We start from the raw sequence: 16,900 nt of genomic DNA on the forward strand, positions 1-16,900 counted from the left end.
ATAAATTATTGTATCACTGCATCCAAATACAACAGTACCTTTATTAAATAAAATTCTTTATTCCATATAATCCTCTATTTTTACCTTTCTGCTTATATGTATTATTATATAATATGTTTATTTTATTCAAATGTGTATAAACTTTTTATTTATAATTTGCAGTTTGTGTTCATTTAAAAATTTTTATATTATACTACCACTTTATAATAAAAATATTAATTAACTGTTCAAATTTAATAATTTCACAAAATCGTCAAAAACGATATTCATTTGTTCCCGTTCGCGATATTTCGGCACCCATCGTTACGTTTCACTTTCGCAGCTGATTTAATTTCCAACCCGTATAAACGTTATTATTATTATTCTGTATTAATCTGTTCTTGTTTCGGTTCCAACATCGCAAATCGCTAGTTTCACTTATAAAACCAGTTTTGCGGACTTATATTTTAAAGGAACAGATTTATCCCGAATAACTGTTATTTTGAATCTTCGGTAACAACTTGTTCCTGTTCCACGTCGGTAACCGTTCCGAAATACCTGTTCCGTCAAATACTCCCCACCCCTACAAGGGACAACTTGTTACTTTTTTTTCTCTTGAAACTTTTTACACACAGACACAGACGTTAATAATAACCACAATAAAAACAAAGATAAAGTACGTGAATTAAATTTGACACAATCAAGCATGTTTTTAACCAAAGCGCATAGCAACACTCGTTATCGTCACACTCCAAATTAAAAAACACACAAATGATGTACAGGGTGTTTTCTATGTGAAGTTGTTCTTTAGGTCGAGAGATGTCCCCATGTGTTACAAACCACTCCTGTCTGGCTACCCCCCGTCTACGACTACCCTCCAGCAACCCTCGACGAGCATACTTACCTGGCGTAGGGGTTACCGTGATCACAAAGGCGGTTCCCCCAGGGTGAGGCCCTTCCATTGCACTGCGGCGGGGCTGACCCCCGCGATTATCCCTAATGCGGATAACTCGGGCGCACAATTTTTGGTAGTCGGGACTGCGTACGCGCTATCCCGGTCTGATATAATCAAACAAAATTTGCTTTGTTTTATCTGCGATTATGAAGTAGATGTCACTTAGGCGTATTTGAGTTGGCTGATAAGTAAGGCACTTATTTTTTGTGTTTATTTGTTTTCGAGAAATGGGCGAAGTAGATAAAATTTTGTTTTTCTGGCAACTAAGACGTTTTAATCGTTTTATCGTGCTCGTGGGATTACGCAACTCGGCTCACGCCTTGTTACACGAAATGGAAGCTGTGAAGAATTTTCTTTTTCAGTTTTCTACGATTTCCCGCATTAAAGATAATTTAATAATAATAATAATATTTATTGACTTCAACAGGAAGAAACACAATTGCAGAAACCAAATAAAATCATTTATTTTTTCAATGTTTCCTCCGATTTTACAATTTTTCCTGCGTTTATTTCATTCTTCAAATTTTTCATTTTCCAATTTGCAAATTTTTCAATTTTGCAATTTTTGTATTTCGAATTTACAATATTTGTTTTTTTCGATCACCAGATTAACGATTTGCTTTGTTTAATTTGACAGATTTATTTGCCTTTTTTTCCATAGGTACCTCTAGCCTTCCTTTCACAACTAGAAACTTAAAACATGTTGAAAATGGTATATTTTTTTTAGAAAAATAGTATTTTGCTCCGCTCCTCGGTCTAACAACGAATGAAAGACTCATCACAATTGAGATCGGGGAGGGTGGGCGGGCTTTAATCTATGTTTGCTTTTTTTAATATATAGAGTTTTCTTTCAACAACAGGATAGTTAACATGTTTTCAGTTTTTTGTTGGCAAAAAAAATTCCTATATTAAGAAAAAAGGGAGAAAATATTAGCCCCACCCACCCACCCCATCTCAATTGTGACGAATTTTTTATTCATCGTGAGTTTAGTTGCAAAATTCTCATTTCCTTACAAGAAATTACATTCGAAATATGTTTTTAAAAGGGTAGAATTTTCTAGAGAATTCACATTAGTACCCGCTAAGATAAGATACATTTTGGCAAATGAAATGCCCTCTAAGATAAAACTGATTTTGGCAAATGACATACTCTCTAAGAAAAGAGAGGGCGGATGGGCTAATACCTGTTAAGACTGATTTTGGCAAATGATATATTCTCGGAGTAGAACGAGGGTGGGTGGGCGGGGCTAGTACCTGCTAAAATAAGACCGATTTTAGCAAATGTGATATCCTATAAGAAACGAGAGGGTGGGTGGGCGGGAGTTGTACCTTCTAAGATAACACTCATTTTGGCAAATGAGAGATCCCGATTCGATCTCAAAAAAATCGAGAAATAAAAAATTGAAAAGTCAAAAAACTAGAGAATGAAAATTCAAGAAATCGAAAAATCACAAATCGAAAAGTACAAAGATTGAAAATTCGAGCAACGAAAATAGAAAATTCGAGAAATCAAAAAATCGAAAAATAAAAAAGTCGAATAATCTAAAAACTGAAGAATGGAAATATTTAAAAGTCTAAGAATTGAACAATGGAAAATTGAAAAATCGGAATATTGAAAAGGTAACACATTGAAAATTCGGATATCGAAAATTCGATGAATAAAATATGTATTCAAAAAGCGAAAATCGGAAAACCGAAAATTAGAAAATCGAGATTTCGACTAATCGAAAATTCTTAAATCGAAAAGTCGAAAAATGGAAAAATCGAGAAATTGAAATTTAAAAACTGAAAACTAGAATATCGAAAAATCGAAATTTCGAAAACTGAAAATATGAAAAATTGAAAATTGGAAATGTCAAAAATCGAGAAGTCAAAATTATTACTTATATTACTTATTTTATATTATTCAATGATTTTGGAGTGTACTTCAATATTTAATTCGTTTTCCATAAACCGACCCTACTTTTTTCAATTTTTCATTTTTCGATATTATAATTTTTCATCCTTTGTTTTTATTTCCTCAATTTTCAAGTTCCTTATTTTTATTTTTCATCTTCCAGATTTTTTAATTTTCATTTTCTTGTTTTAATCTTTGTTGTTTTTTTTTTTTTGTTAATATAAATAGTTTTCTTTCAACAACAGGATAGTTAACTTGTATTCAGTTTCTTGTTGCCAAGAAAGACTTCGTATACTAAGAAAAAATTGACAAAATATGAGCCCCGCCCACCCACCCCGTCTCAATTGTGGTGAATTTTTTATTCATCGTGCGCTGATGGGCGGAGCTTATTTGCAAAATTGTCATTTCTTTACATGAAATTACGATATGAATTATGTTTTCAAAAGGGTAGAATTTTCGATGTTACAATTAAACTCCGCCCCTCGGTCTGATTAGGAATGAAAAACTCATCACAATTGAGATCGGGGCGGGTGGGTGGGGCTTAGCCTTTGTTTCTTTCAACAACAGGATAGTTAACAGTTACTTGTTGCCAAAAAAGACTTCGTATATGAATTATATTTTTAAAAGGGTAGAATTTTCTAGAGAAATTTTAATGTTACAATTATTCAATTTCACGGTTGCAAGTTTTTCAGTTTATCGTTTATTGAAATTTTCGCGTTGAAATTTTTCAATTTTCCAATTTTTCGATATTATAATTTTTCATTCTTCGTTTTTTGTTCGTTCAAGTTCCTTATTTTTATTTTTCATCTTCCCGATTTTTTAATTTTTGATTTTCTTGTTTTATTGTTTTTTTTTAATATATGTGTATAGTTTTCTTTCAACAACAGGATAGTTAACATGTTTTCTATTACTTGCTGCTAAAAAAAGATTCTGTATGTTAAGAAAAAATGGTACAAAATATAAGCCCCGCCCACCCACCCCTTCTCAATTCTGATGAATTTTTTATTCATCGTGAGCTGAAGGGCGGAGCTTATTTGCAAAATTCTCATTTCTTTACACGAAATTACCATGTGAATTATGTTTTTAAAAGGGTAGAATTTTCTAGAGAAATTTTAATGTTACAATTAAAGTCCACTTGGGGCTTAATCTTTTTCTTTTTTCTTTATGTACATAGTATTCTTTCAACAATTTTTTGGCACCAAGAACAAGAGATATTATAATAAAAAACAGTGTCAAAATGTAATAATTTTTTTCGAAAAACTGAAGAAATGAAGAATTGAAAAATAAAAAATCGGAAAATCGAAAAGGAAACACATTGAAAATTCGGATATCGAAAATTCGATGAATAAAATATGTATTCGAAAAGCGAAAATCGGAAAACCGAAAATTCCAAAATGTATAAATCGAGATTTCGAATAATCGAAAATCCCAACATCGAAAAGTCGAAAAATTAAAAATCGAGAAATTGAAATTTAAAAACTGAAAACTTGAATATCGAAATTTCGAAAACTGAAAATTTGAAAAATTGAAAATTGGAAATGTCAAAAATCGAAAAGTCAAAATGATTCTTCAATATTTAATTCGCTTTCCATAAACCGAACCTACTTTTTCAATTTTTCAATTTCATAGTTGCATATTTTTCAATTTTGCAATTTTTCGATGTTATAATTTTTCATTCTTCGCGTCTTCTTTATTTTATTATTATCTAACTTTTGGATTTTTCAATTATCCAATTTTCATCACTCATCATACTTGGGATCGGGGGGCTGGGTGGGATTTAATCTTTGTTGTTTTTCTTAATATATATAATATATAGTTTTCTTTCAACACCAGGATAGTTAACATGTTTTCAGTTTATTGTTGGCAAAAAAATCGTATATTAAGAAAAAATTGAGAAAATATTAGCCCCGCCCACCCACCCCATCTCAATTGTGACGAATTTTTTATTCATTGTGAGTTTAGTTGTAAAATTCTCATTTCTCTACAAGAATTTACCTTATGTTTTTAAAAGGGTAGAATTTTCTAGAGAAATCTATATTAATACCCGCTAAGATAAGACTGATTTTGGCAAATGAGATGTCCTCTAAGAATAGAGAGGGTGGGTGGGCGGGGCTAGTTGCTGCAAAAATAAGACTGATTTTGGCAAATGACATACACTCTAAGAAAAGAGAGGGCTGGTGGGCTAGTACCTGTTAAGACTGATTTTGGCAAATGACATATTCTCTAAATAAAACAAGGGTGGGTGGGCGGGGGTTGTACCTTCTAAGATAAGACTGATTTTGGCAAATGAGAGATCCCGATTCGATGAATCGAGAACTCGAGAAATCAAAAAAGTCGAGAAATAAAAAAATTGAAAAGTCGAAAAACTGAAGAATGAAAATTCAAGAAATCGAAAAGTACAAAGAGTGAAAATTCGAATAACGAGAATCGAAAATTCGAGAAATCAAAAAATCGAAAAGTAAAAAAGTTGAAAAATCTAAAACTGAAGAATGGAAAATTGAAAAATCGGAATATCTAAAAGGAAACAGTTCTCAAAATTCAAATATGGAACACTCGATGAATCAAACATTCGAAAAGTAAAAAAGTTGAAAAATTGAAAATCTGAAGAGTGGAAAAATTGAAAAATGAAAAATCTGGAAATCGAAAAGGAAATATTGAAAATTCGGATATGAAATATGTATTCGAAAAGCGAAAATCGGAAAACCGAAAATTCGAAAATCGAGAAATTGAAAAATTTAAAAACAGAAAACTAGGATATCGAAAAATCGAAATTTCGAAAACTGAAAATTTGAAAAATTGAAAATTGGAAATGTCAAAAATCGAAAAGACAAAATTAGTATTTATATTGATTATTGTATATTATTTAATAATTTTGGACTGTACTTCTTCAATATTTAATTCGCTTTCCATAAACGGAGCATACTTTTTCAATTTCATGCTTGCAAAATTTTCAGTTTATCCTTTATTGAAATTTTCGTGTTGAAATTTTTCAATTATGCAATTTTTCGATATTATAATTTTTCATTCTTCGTTTTTTGTTTCCTCAATTTTCAAGTTCCTTATTTTTATTTTATATCTTCCCGATTTTTTAATTTTCATTTTCTTGTTTTAATCTTTATTGTTTTTTTTGAATATATGTTTACAGTTTTCTTTCAACAACAGGATAGTTAACGTGTTTTCAGTTACTTATTGCCAAAAAAGACTTCATATATTAAGAAAAAATGGACAAAATATAAGCCCCTCCCACCCACCCCTTCTCAATTCTGATGAATTTTTTTTTCATCGTGAGCTGAAGGACGGAGCTTATTTGCAAAATTCTCATTTCTCTACACGAAATTACCATATGAATTATGTTTCAACAATCTTTTGGCACAAAGAACAAGAGATATTATAATAAAAAACATAGTGTTAACATATTATAATAATTTTCCTCTAAAAACTCAAGAAATGAAAAACTGAAAAATGTAAAAATTAAAAAATTAAAAATTGAAAATTCATGAAATTACAAATGGAAAAACTGCAAAACCTAAAAAATAAATTGAAAAATTGCAATTGGAAAAATTGACGAAACGAAAAATTGAAAAAAAGTGTAATTGAAAAAATAAAAAAATATGAAAACGGAACATTGAAAAATTGAACAATTGTAAAAGTAAAGAAAATAAAACTGAAACGAAAAATTGCAAAATCTATAAACTGAAAAATTCAAAACTTGAAATCGATAAAATGAAACAAAAAATGGAAGATTGATTTTTTTAATTTCGTCATTCCAGTTTTTTCTAGAACCGACGAACTGATACGTCCCAACTTAAAAAAAGTTCCAACAATTTAATCTACAATTGAACATTAAATTAATTTGATTGTTACTATCTGCTTTTACACTTCGAATGGCAGCATCGTGAAAACCATGTAAGAAGTTACATCAGAATTCAATGGTGGTAATCACTAATCGCGACAAACCCAAACAAAGTGTTAATAATGAGAATTAATCTCCTACTAATACCATTTTACGGTTGTTGACCACTACAGTGAGACTGGCGATAACAGATTCTGGTTTAAAAAAAAATATGTATCGTTTTAATTATATAATGATATTTTTTCGCAAAGTCATCCGTGACACCTATCACAGGTGTCATTTGCAAGCTTTCCTCGCCAAATTTGTGAATCTAGTCGGAAGCTTTTTCTAAAACGAAAGAAGAAGTTTCATTTATATTTACTCGTTTGTGAACTAGTTTGCAAAACTTATTTACACTGTCGCATTAAGAACATACAATATTGTTTATAATAATTATAATAAATACCTATTAATATTTCTACAAGGTAAAATGATTCATGACAAATAAAAAGAAACAAGAAAATTTTGTCATGATTTGTTTTTTTTCGGTTTTTTATTGCATAATTATCACCATGCGATTGACATCTTGGGCAACAGAATCCAACACTTTCATAATATTTATTTCTGTTGTTTACCAGTTAAAAAATGCAATACATTTCATCATGTTTTTTAAACGCTTTTTTAATAAATTAGAAACTTTCAGCAATACCTGGAAGACCATTACAACCAACCACGTCTATTTATATAGACCGACATACCAGCAATTCGTTTTTACTAAAAAAAAAAGAAAAAAATAGATTCCTAAATAGTTCTTACAAAATATAGTAGTTTCAAGAAGCTCAGATAGTTTTATTTTAAATTTGTTGAATTAAGTAATTTATAAATGCAAATTCCACAACTCAAATTGGTCCTAACTTTTCTTGACTATTTGTTTGTTATATAATTACAATAAAATACTAGCAAAAACAAATTTATCTCCTCATAATTATAATGTTTATCACAAAATATAGGTCCGTCCTATCGCCCTAAAAAAATGCCCCCGATGTGCCACGAACAAATAGATAACTCCATCAGACATTTTTTATTATTGTCGATATCTTCACCAGATACCATTTTGAACTCCTCTACAATTATTCCAAAGTGTTAAAAAACAACATATTTTTACTACAATCACTAATCAATTAAGTGTACAATAAACAAGGGTAAACCACCTTTGACATGATACAAACGCGATTAAATCCAATATAAAAGCCCCACAAACTTCATCGTAGTCACATCAGACTCAGCCAACAAGTCAAGATGAAGTTTCTCCTCCTGGCCAGCTTTGTACTCTTCTGCACTGCTTCCACAGTGTACAGATCCAGAAACATCTCCGTCAACGACGATGGCAACATCGTGATCACCTCGCCAACCGGTCGCCGCGTGGTCATCTCGAGAGAACTTGGACCCAGTGGACAGAAGAACATCGACATCGCCATCTCCGGCCCCAACATCCCGACCAAGAGGATCCAAGTCAACGACAACAATCTTGAAGAGGGCGTAATTGGAGGTAACCCACAATGGTCGTCGCTTGACAGTTTGGGCGAAGAGTCCAGGCTGAAGAGAGGATCGTTCAAGGGGAAGAGCCAAGGAGACGTTCTTTCCGAGATCCTGAAGGAATACCAAGGGGTCGTTGACGAAACCCAGTACGAGAAACTTCTGACCAGGATCAACAAAGCTGTGAGGAAGGGTGAAATCAGTCCCCAGGTTTACGATTTATTGGAAGGGCTTGAACAACAACAGTATGGGCAGCAGTTGGTTCAAGGACAGTATGGTCAACAGTACGTTCAAGGGCAATATGGGTATGGTCCTCGTTATGGTGGGTATGCGTACTCTGCTGGTTTCCCGCAAGGACAGTACCAGGGCTACCAAGGTCCAATTGCTTCCTACTTGTATGGTCAATATTTGGGTTACACTCCCAACGTCAGCCCCTTCTTGCAGTGGATTTTGCCCTACACCCAAGGCAGCTACTATGGCTTGTTGGCTAACCAGCAGTTGAACGGTGGAGTGCAGTCGTTTTTGAACAGATTGGGCTACCAGGGTGTGTCTAGGTAATTAGTTTTCCAATTTTACCCATCAAGATTTTTAATTATTTTTTAATTGTTAGTGGTGTCGGAAACAGCGCTCTTTTGAGACAAATCCTGGGTTATCAACAGACTCCTTATGGCCAAAGCCAGTCCGGAGTTCCCTATGGTGTTCAACAAACCATTGCACAACTCAGTGGCTACCCACAAATCGAGCAATACAACGATGTCGAGCAAACAATTCAACAATTAGCTCAAGTACAACAACAACTGCAACAACAACAACAGATCACCCAACAATACCTCGTCCAACAGGCAATCGAACTGCTCGTTCAAGTACAACAGCAACAACAACAAGTCGGTCAATCAACCGGAGTTCAACAAACAGTGGAGGCCATTCAGATCTTGAACCAAGTTCAACAACAAGTCCAACAACAACAATGGGTCGGACTTTTGCCCAGAATCCAACAAGCTATTCAGATTATTGAACAGCTGTACGAACTCCAGCAACAACTTCCCCAACAAGCTCAAATCGGTCAACTTACTGAACTCCGTCAGGTGATTCAGTCCGTGTACGAAATCCAGCAGCTGCAACAACAACAACAGCAAATCGCTCAGTTCGTGCAACAGTTGATTCAGATTCAACAGCAACAAGGCGTCGGCCAGCTCACCGGATTGGGTCAACCTTTGTCCCAGTTGTACCAACAACAGCAACAAATCGCTCAGCTCATCGCTCAGGTGAATCAAATCCAGCAGCAACAGCAAGGATACGGACAACTGGTAGGCTTCCGCCAGCCCCTTGTACAGTTGTACGGACAACAACAACAGCAAATCGCTCAACTCATTGAACAGTTGAACCAGATCCAGCAACAACAAGGAATTGGAGGAGTTGTGGGTTTAACCACCGTGCAACCACAGCAACCAATTGCCCAACTTGCCCAGCAGTTGATCCAAGGCCAACAACAACAGCAAGGTATTGGAGGAGTTGTAGGCTTGACCACTGTGCAGCCAGTTGGACAGCAGCAGTTGTTGAATCAGATTCAGCAACAGCAGTTGAACCAGATTCAGCAGCAGCAGCCAATTGCCCAACTTGTTCAGCAGTTGGCCCAAGGTCAACAGCAAGGAATTGGAGGAGTTGTGGGTTTAGGTTATGTACAGCAGCCGGTCGGGCAGTACAGAAGTGTTCCTTTGACTCTGCAGCAGCTGATTGGAGTTCCACAAAGCAGACTTGGAGGTTACCAGCCAACATACAGAGGTGGGTTCAGTGTTTTATTTTAAAATTGTTGTTACAATGTTTTTGTTGATAGGTTATGGACAAGGTTACCGCACTGTTCAGCCTGCTTACGTTCAAGGGGGTTACCTCAACACTGTTCCACAAGTACAAGTTGTATATTGACCTGTAGGAATTTATGTTTGATCTGTAATGTGAAATGGTTTTTATAATGTAAAAAAAAGGCATTGGTTTTGGGAATAAACGAGTGAATAGTATAACCTGTTTTTTTGTATTGCAATTATGTCACAAATAAGAGTTGAACTTTGAAAATTTGGTCAGCGTAACATGAAAGCGGCAGTGCAAGTCACTAATTCTCCATTTACATACTATTTAAATAAATTTGCTTTTAAAGTATTTGCAGGTGCAAATATTGACTCATCCATTAAAAAAAATCTCGCTTCTTAGTAGTTATAAATAAATTTGAAAACTATTGATCGTTATTTAGTTCTATTTTTTTAAATCATAAATAGTGGTCATTTCAAAGTTTTGACCTTCGGTACACACTATAGTTAACTACATACTTCATCACTTAAAGAGAAAAGCATATCAATATTGCTTTGTTTGAGCAACTTAATGAGTAAAAAAATTTCCAATGATGTGGAGACAATATCCCGAGAAGACAATATCCTATTGTTATATAAGGAGGCAAGAGAAATGTATTTAGCCATCAAGGTCTTAAAGTACGACATCATTCGTTGAATAAATAGGATTGCCAATGGAATCCCCTGTTCCAAACAATAGAGTTCACACAACGTCTAATACGGTAACTAAATTAATGTTAAAAGCTTGATCATTATCACAACTAGATGACCTAATGCATTTATACACAAAAAAGTTAAAAGAAGGAATTTTACTTAATGCGTTAATACATTTAATAAAGATAATGACCTGAAATAATAAATAATATTTATTATTGTTCGTTAGTAAGCGAAACCTTTATTTCATTTTTTTAGAATTTTCACAACAATTCCTATCGAAGTCGTGTAAAATTAATCTCACATTTAGTTAAATACTTCCGGTTTGTTTTCTAGACGAATGAGCGTCAGACACCGATAACTAGAGTCCCTCTATGTTGTGTTAAGATTAACAAATAACTAGACCTTATCACAAACCCCCGTTAGGTAACAAAGAAACAACGGAACCGGCACTAAAATTAATCGTTTTTTAATAGCCCAAACTCCGTCATCCACTCGCCCATCGAAATATCCGCCTGTCCACCTCTGTTACATAATACCATAAATCATCCCAAGCACTCATCTCTGCATCATTGTCCCGCGTTATTTTCATTTCAGACCGGAGGTAAATACAATTTCCAGCAAATTAACGCGGTATTCACTGTTTGCAAACCAAACACAGTTTAAATACCTTGAGTCTGTAACGTTGAAACCAGTTTAGCGCCGAAGTTCTTGCTGTCAAGTCCTCAAAATGAAAGTCTCATTACTATCGTTCGTGTCATTAACAAACCTCTTCATTACCGTGCGCAGTGAAACGTTAACCTGCAAGGTGATCCCTTTCGATACCAAAGACGGGATCTCGGGCACCTGTTGCGTGATTTTTAAAAATTCGTCCAAGGTGCCGTTCCCGCAGGACGAGATTAAGCAGCATATTTTGGCGCAGAAGGACAAGGAGGAGCCGGAAAAAGCCAAAAATGTTGACGAGAAAGTGGTGAATTCTGCGCAGGGAGAAAGGGCGAAGAGTGACGACGAGAAATTGGTGTTCAATCAAGGTGTAAATGGAACGCTGCAAGGGAAGAGGGCTGATGAGAAGAGGAATAGGACGGAAGTGCCGAAGAATTTTACCATCAATACCAAGAACGCTTTCGATGTGCCCAAGGGGTGTCCTGAAGGGCAGAGGATGGACCATACTGGTGCGTGCACGGAGCCGTTCTAAATTCCAAAATCGGACTGAAGAGGAAGTACTGCGTCAGGAGTCATGACTTTGAAAACGAATGTTTGTGGTTAGATCTTATCAAGTGTTTGAAATTTATTAAAATGTGCGTTGAATACGGCGTTGTAAATTTCAATTATCATTATTTAAATGTAATAAATAATAATTAAGGCAAAGCGTTCGTTCTTTTCGTCAATGTTAAAAAATGAGTGAAAAGTGCGTCAATTATTATAAATAAAATGAAACAACGACGTTTAGCAGGTGTACTTTACTCAACATGTGACTTCCACACGAAATAATAGGGACAGTTTTCACGTAGGATTTTCTTTCTTCGTAAACACATGACCGCACGTCTGCCGTCCTGAATTTTAACTATGTTTGTATCACGTGCTACATAAAAAGGCACTTTGTGACGTATTTCAGGATGAGCGAACAAGTGTTTCCTGTTTATTTTTCAGTTTACAAGGTTTGGAAACAAATTAGTTTTGTTTTAATTTTCTGCTACAACACAAAGAGGAGACAATAATTAACAAAATTTGTTGATAATTTGATTTTTTGACACAAATTCACGAAAGTTGGTAGAATGAAAACGGAAATTGCGCTTTTTTGTATTCTGTGGGCTGGCAAAATCCGTGAACACCAGCTCAGCTGTCATAAATTAATATCAAAATTATTAATAAATGACAAAATGTGTAGAAAGAAACAAAAAAAGAAACAAACATACAACCGTCAATTCAGGTCATGTCAAGTCAGGTCTTGTTAAGTCAGGTCATTTGCATTTAATTAAATATAATGTTAAAAATGTTACCCTAATTTCTGTTGTTTATTATTCACTTTACTTCTTTTACAACGTTTCGATGGTAAATTACTAATGTTAAGTTTTTCCTAAACTTCGGATTCGTAATTACCAGAAGCTTATCTATAATTTGACACCAAATTTCAGTCGATTGAACTCTTTAATTGCTTGCCTAAAGACTCTGTAGACAAAAAGTGCACTTAGCCCCGCCCAATTCCTTCCTTAATTTCACTAATTTAATATTTGATTTAGTGTATAATAGGAGTTAAATTGAGATTTAAAACAAAGACAAAAGTAGCCCCACCCACCCACCCCTACTTCGTTTTGATGACTCATTTGATTGGTTGTGACACAGAAGTTGAATTTTATATCAGCAAATAATACAATCTGGAACTACATTTTTTTTAATAAAATTTTAATTGTTATACGAAAAACGACTGCCGTATCATATGAGGTACAAGTGTAAACGCTATCCCTTTTCTTCACACCAATGGAATGATTTAATAAGGAGGAGCTTCTGCTACGGGGAGGAGCATTGGTAATATTGCTTTATAAATATAATTCTCACGTATGATATGCTGATCTAGCACCCACTTAATATTTTCAACAATTTTTTTTACAACTCTTCAACAATTTTTCGGCAAAGATTCAACCCATTTGGCTAAAACTCCAGTAGGATAATAACGTTGTAATTAATTAATAATATTAAGAGTGATCACTAGAATCAAGAGTGGGCGGGTGGGCGGGGCTATTGCTTGCTTAAAATCTCTGTAGTGAAAAGATAAACTTAGCTCCACCCACTTCCTTCCTTTATTTTACTGACTTCAACTTTTATTTTCTGTAAAATAGGAGTTGAATTTTGAATAAACATTACTTAAGAAGATATTTCACATGGTAATTTCTTGTAGAAAAGTAAGGATTTTACAAATAATCTCTGCCCCTCGGCTTACGACAAATAAAAAAATTCATCAGAATTGAGATAGGGCGGGTGGGCGGGGCTTATATTTTCCCTTTTTACTTAATAAATAGCCATCTTTTCACAACAAGAAACTTAAAACATGGTTAATGGTACATTTTGGCAAGGAAATATGGATTTTCCATTTATGGGGCGGCGCCTAATTGCAAAATCGATATTTCCTTATACACATTTTCCATTTTAAACATGTTTTAAGTTTCATGTTATGAAACGAAGTCTGCACATAATACAACAAAAAGGCAAAATGTAAGCCCGCCCACCCGCCCTGTCTCCATTGTGATGATTTTTTTATTGGCTGTGAACCAAGAGGGCGGAGCTTAACTGCAAAATACTTACTTCTTTACAAGAAATTAAAAACATGTTTTCCAGTGTTGTTCAAAGAATACTACGTACATTAAGAATAAAAGGCAAACGAATGAAAATTTCATTACTATTTAGATCAGGGCAGGTATGAGTGGGGTTTAAACTTTGGCTTCAATTTTTGAAACTAATTCTCAGTCGATTGAACTCATGTTGACCATTTTTTCGGAAAAATTTTGAAAATTTTAGCTCATTTTTCACGTTTATTTGAATAGACATCGTGACGGCGTTTCGGATTAGTAATTACCGGAAGCTTATCTATTATTTGACACCAATTTTCAGTCGATTGAACTCTTTAATTGCTTGCTTAAAGACTCTGTAGACAAAAAGTGCACTTAGCTCCGCCCAATTCCTTCCTTAATTTCACTAATTTAATATTTGATTTAGTGTACAATAGGAGTTAAATTGAGTTTTAAAACAAAGTAAAAACTAGCCCCACCCACCTACCCCTACTCAGTTTTGATGACTCATTTTATTGGCCCTGAAACGGAAATGTTAATTTCAATCAGATAATAAAGTTGTCGTTAATTAACAATATTAAAACTGGTCACTAGAATCAAGACCCTGTAGAGAAAAAGGTAAATTTAGCTCCGCCCACTCCCTTTCTTCATTTCACTATCTTAATATTTTATTAATTGTAAAATAGGAATTGAATTCTGAACTGGTAAGCGGTAGAAACGAAAATTTGAAACAAAGACAAAAGTAGCCCCACCCACCGACCCCTACTTCGTTTTGATGACTCATTTGATTGGTTGTGACACAGAAGTTGAATTTTATATCAGCAAATAATACAATCTGGAAATACATTTTTTTTTATAAAATTTTATAGTATACAGGCTACTCCTTTTCTCCGAACCAATGAAATGATTAAATAAGGCGGAGCTTCTGCTAGTGGGAGGAGCATAAGTAATATTATTTTTTGAATATAATTCTCGCATCTGATATGCTGATCTAGCACCCACTTAATATTTTCCACAAAATTTTTTTACAATTCTTCAATACTTTTTCGGCAAAAATTCAAACCATTTGTCTAAGACTCCAGTAGGATAATAACGTTGTAATTAATTAATAATATTAAGAGTGATCACTAGAATTAAGAGTGGGCGGGTGGGCGGGGCTATTGCTTGCTTAAACTCTCTGTAGCGAAAAGATAAACTTAGCTCCACCCACTTCCTTCCTTTATTTTACTGACTTCAACTTTTATTTTCTGTAAAATAGGAGTTGAATTTTGAATAAACAAGAGGTAGAATCTAAGATTAAAAGTTAAAACTAGTCCCACCCACCCCTACTCCGTTTTGATGACTCATTTTATTGGTTGTGACACAGAAGTTGAATTTGATATCAGCAAATAATATAATTTAGAACTACTCTAATTTTGAAAATTTTGGGCTCATTTTTCACACTTATAACACGATTACTTAAGAAGATATTTCACATGGTAATTTCTCGTAGAAAAATAAGGGTTTTACAAATAATCTCTGCCCCTCGGCTTACGACAAATAAAAAAATTCATCAGAATTGAGATAGGGCGGGTGGGCGGGGTTTATATTTTCCCTTTTTACTTAATAAATAGCCATCTTTTCACAACAAGAAATTTAAAACATGGTTAATGGTACATTTTTGCAAGGAAATATGGATTTTGCATTTATGGGGCGGCACCTAATTGCAAAATCGATATTTTCTTATACAAATTTTCCATTTTAATCATGTTTTAAGTTTCATGTTATGAAACGAAGTCTACACCTAATACAACAAAAAGGCAAAATGTAATCCCGCCCACCCGCCCTGTCTCCATTGTGATGATCTTTTTATTCGCCGTGAACCAAGAGGGCGGAGCTTAACTGCAAAATACTTACTTCTTTACAAGAAATTAAAAACATGTTTTTCAGTGTTGTTCAAAGAATACTACGTACATTAAGAATAAAAGGCAAAATATAAACCCCGCCCACCCACCCGATCTCAATTGTGATGACCCCTAGATCTGCCAACGAATGAAAATTTCATTACTATTTAGATCAGGGCAGGTATGAGTGGGGTTTAAACTTTGGCATCAATTTTTGAAACCAATTTTCAGTCAATTGAACTCATTTTGACTTTTTTTTTGGGAAAAATTTTGAAAATTTTAGCTCATTTTTCACGTTTATTTGAATAGATATCGTGACGGCGATTTCGGATTAGTAATTACCGGAAGCTTATCTATAATTTGACACCAATTTTCAGGCGATTAAACTCATTTTGACCAATAAAATAATTAAAGTCATTTTAAAAATACAACCAATAAAATTATGCATTTAATAATAAAGGAGGGAAAACGGAGACCACAGATTTAAGGAAAACGGGAGTGTTGAAAAAACCGCAGTAAAAAACACTGCATGAAATTAAAATATTTAATAAAATAAAAAACGCGTCCTTGAATTAAATTATACAAAAAACGTTAATTTAACGAGTGGCTGCATCGAACCCGTCTATTATGAAACTAGAAATTTTAAAAAGTGATGGTATTAAAATTTTGAATAACCGTTTTATTATATGTTTGGTTTTTCTTCACACTATTCTGTTTGCAAATAACAAACGTTTAAAAAATCCATAAAACTGTTTAATCGCCGGTTGATAGTGCCGCTTCCTACCAATGTCAGCAAGCAATAAATAACCTTCTCTTTATAATCCCCAAAGGTAAAAAATATTTGGTACAACAATGATGTTTATTGTAATTATTCGATCACCGGAAAATTAGGCCATATCCGTGAAATCGTTATAATAATATTATTATTACACGAATTAAAGCGTGCGACGTTACCAAATGTATTTATAGTAAATTTCTTACACAAACTACCTAGGAAATTCCATCGCACTTCTTAATTATGTGAATTATGACTAAGTAA

The 16,900-nt window shown here is 33.9% G+C and overlaps 1 protein-coding gene and 1 non-coding gene across 2 annotated transcripts; both read left to right on the plus strand.

Moving 5' to 3' along the window:
* Positions 1-875: 875 nt before the first annotated feature.
* LOC135144950 (U1 spliceosomal RNA) lies at positions 876-1,038 on the plus strand. The gene has a single exon (XR_010283272.1). It is a non-coding gene; the product is annotated as a U1 spliceosomal RNA (small nuclear RNA).
* A 6,883-nt stretch (positions 1,039-7,921) lies between these two features.
* LOC135136848 (putative uncharacterized protein DDB_G0271606) lies at positions 7,922-10,217 on the plus strand. Its single transcript, XM_064066286.1, has 3 exons — positions 7,922-8,753; positions 8,810-9,981; positions 10,034-10,217. The coding sequence occupies exons 1-3, from the start codon at positions 7,963-7,965 to the stop codon at positions 10,120-10,122; spliced, it is 2,052 nt and encodes a 683-aa protein (XP_063922356.1). The 5' UTR covers positions 7,922-7,962; the 3' UTR covers positions 10,123-10,217.
* The last annotated feature ends 6,683 nt before the right edge of the window (positions 10,218-16,900 follow it).

This window comes from Zophobas morio, unplaced genomic scaffold, assembly GCF_036711695.1.
Source record: "Zophobas morio isolate AGI-343-1 ecotype UQ-CSIRO unplaced genomic scaffold, CSIRO_AGI_Zmor_V1 ptg000004l, whole genome shotgun sequence".
NCBI classification, from domain to species: Eukaryota; Metazoa; Arthropoda; class Insecta; order Coleoptera; family Tenebrionidae; genus Zophobas; species Zophobas morio.

Coding starts and splice junctions, on each gene's coding strand:
- LOC135136848 (XM_064066286.1), top strand. CDS start 7,963: ATGAAGTTTCTCCTCCTGGCCAGCTTTGTACTCTTCTGCACTGCTTCC. Junction 8,754..8,809: donor GGCTACCAGGGTGTGTCTAG/GTAATTAGTTTT, acceptor TTTAATTGTTAG/TGGTGTCGGAAACAGCGCTC. Junction 9,982..10,033: donor TTACCAGCCAACATACAGAG/GTGGGTTCAGTG, acceptor TTTTGTTGATAG/GTTATGGACAAGGTTACCGC.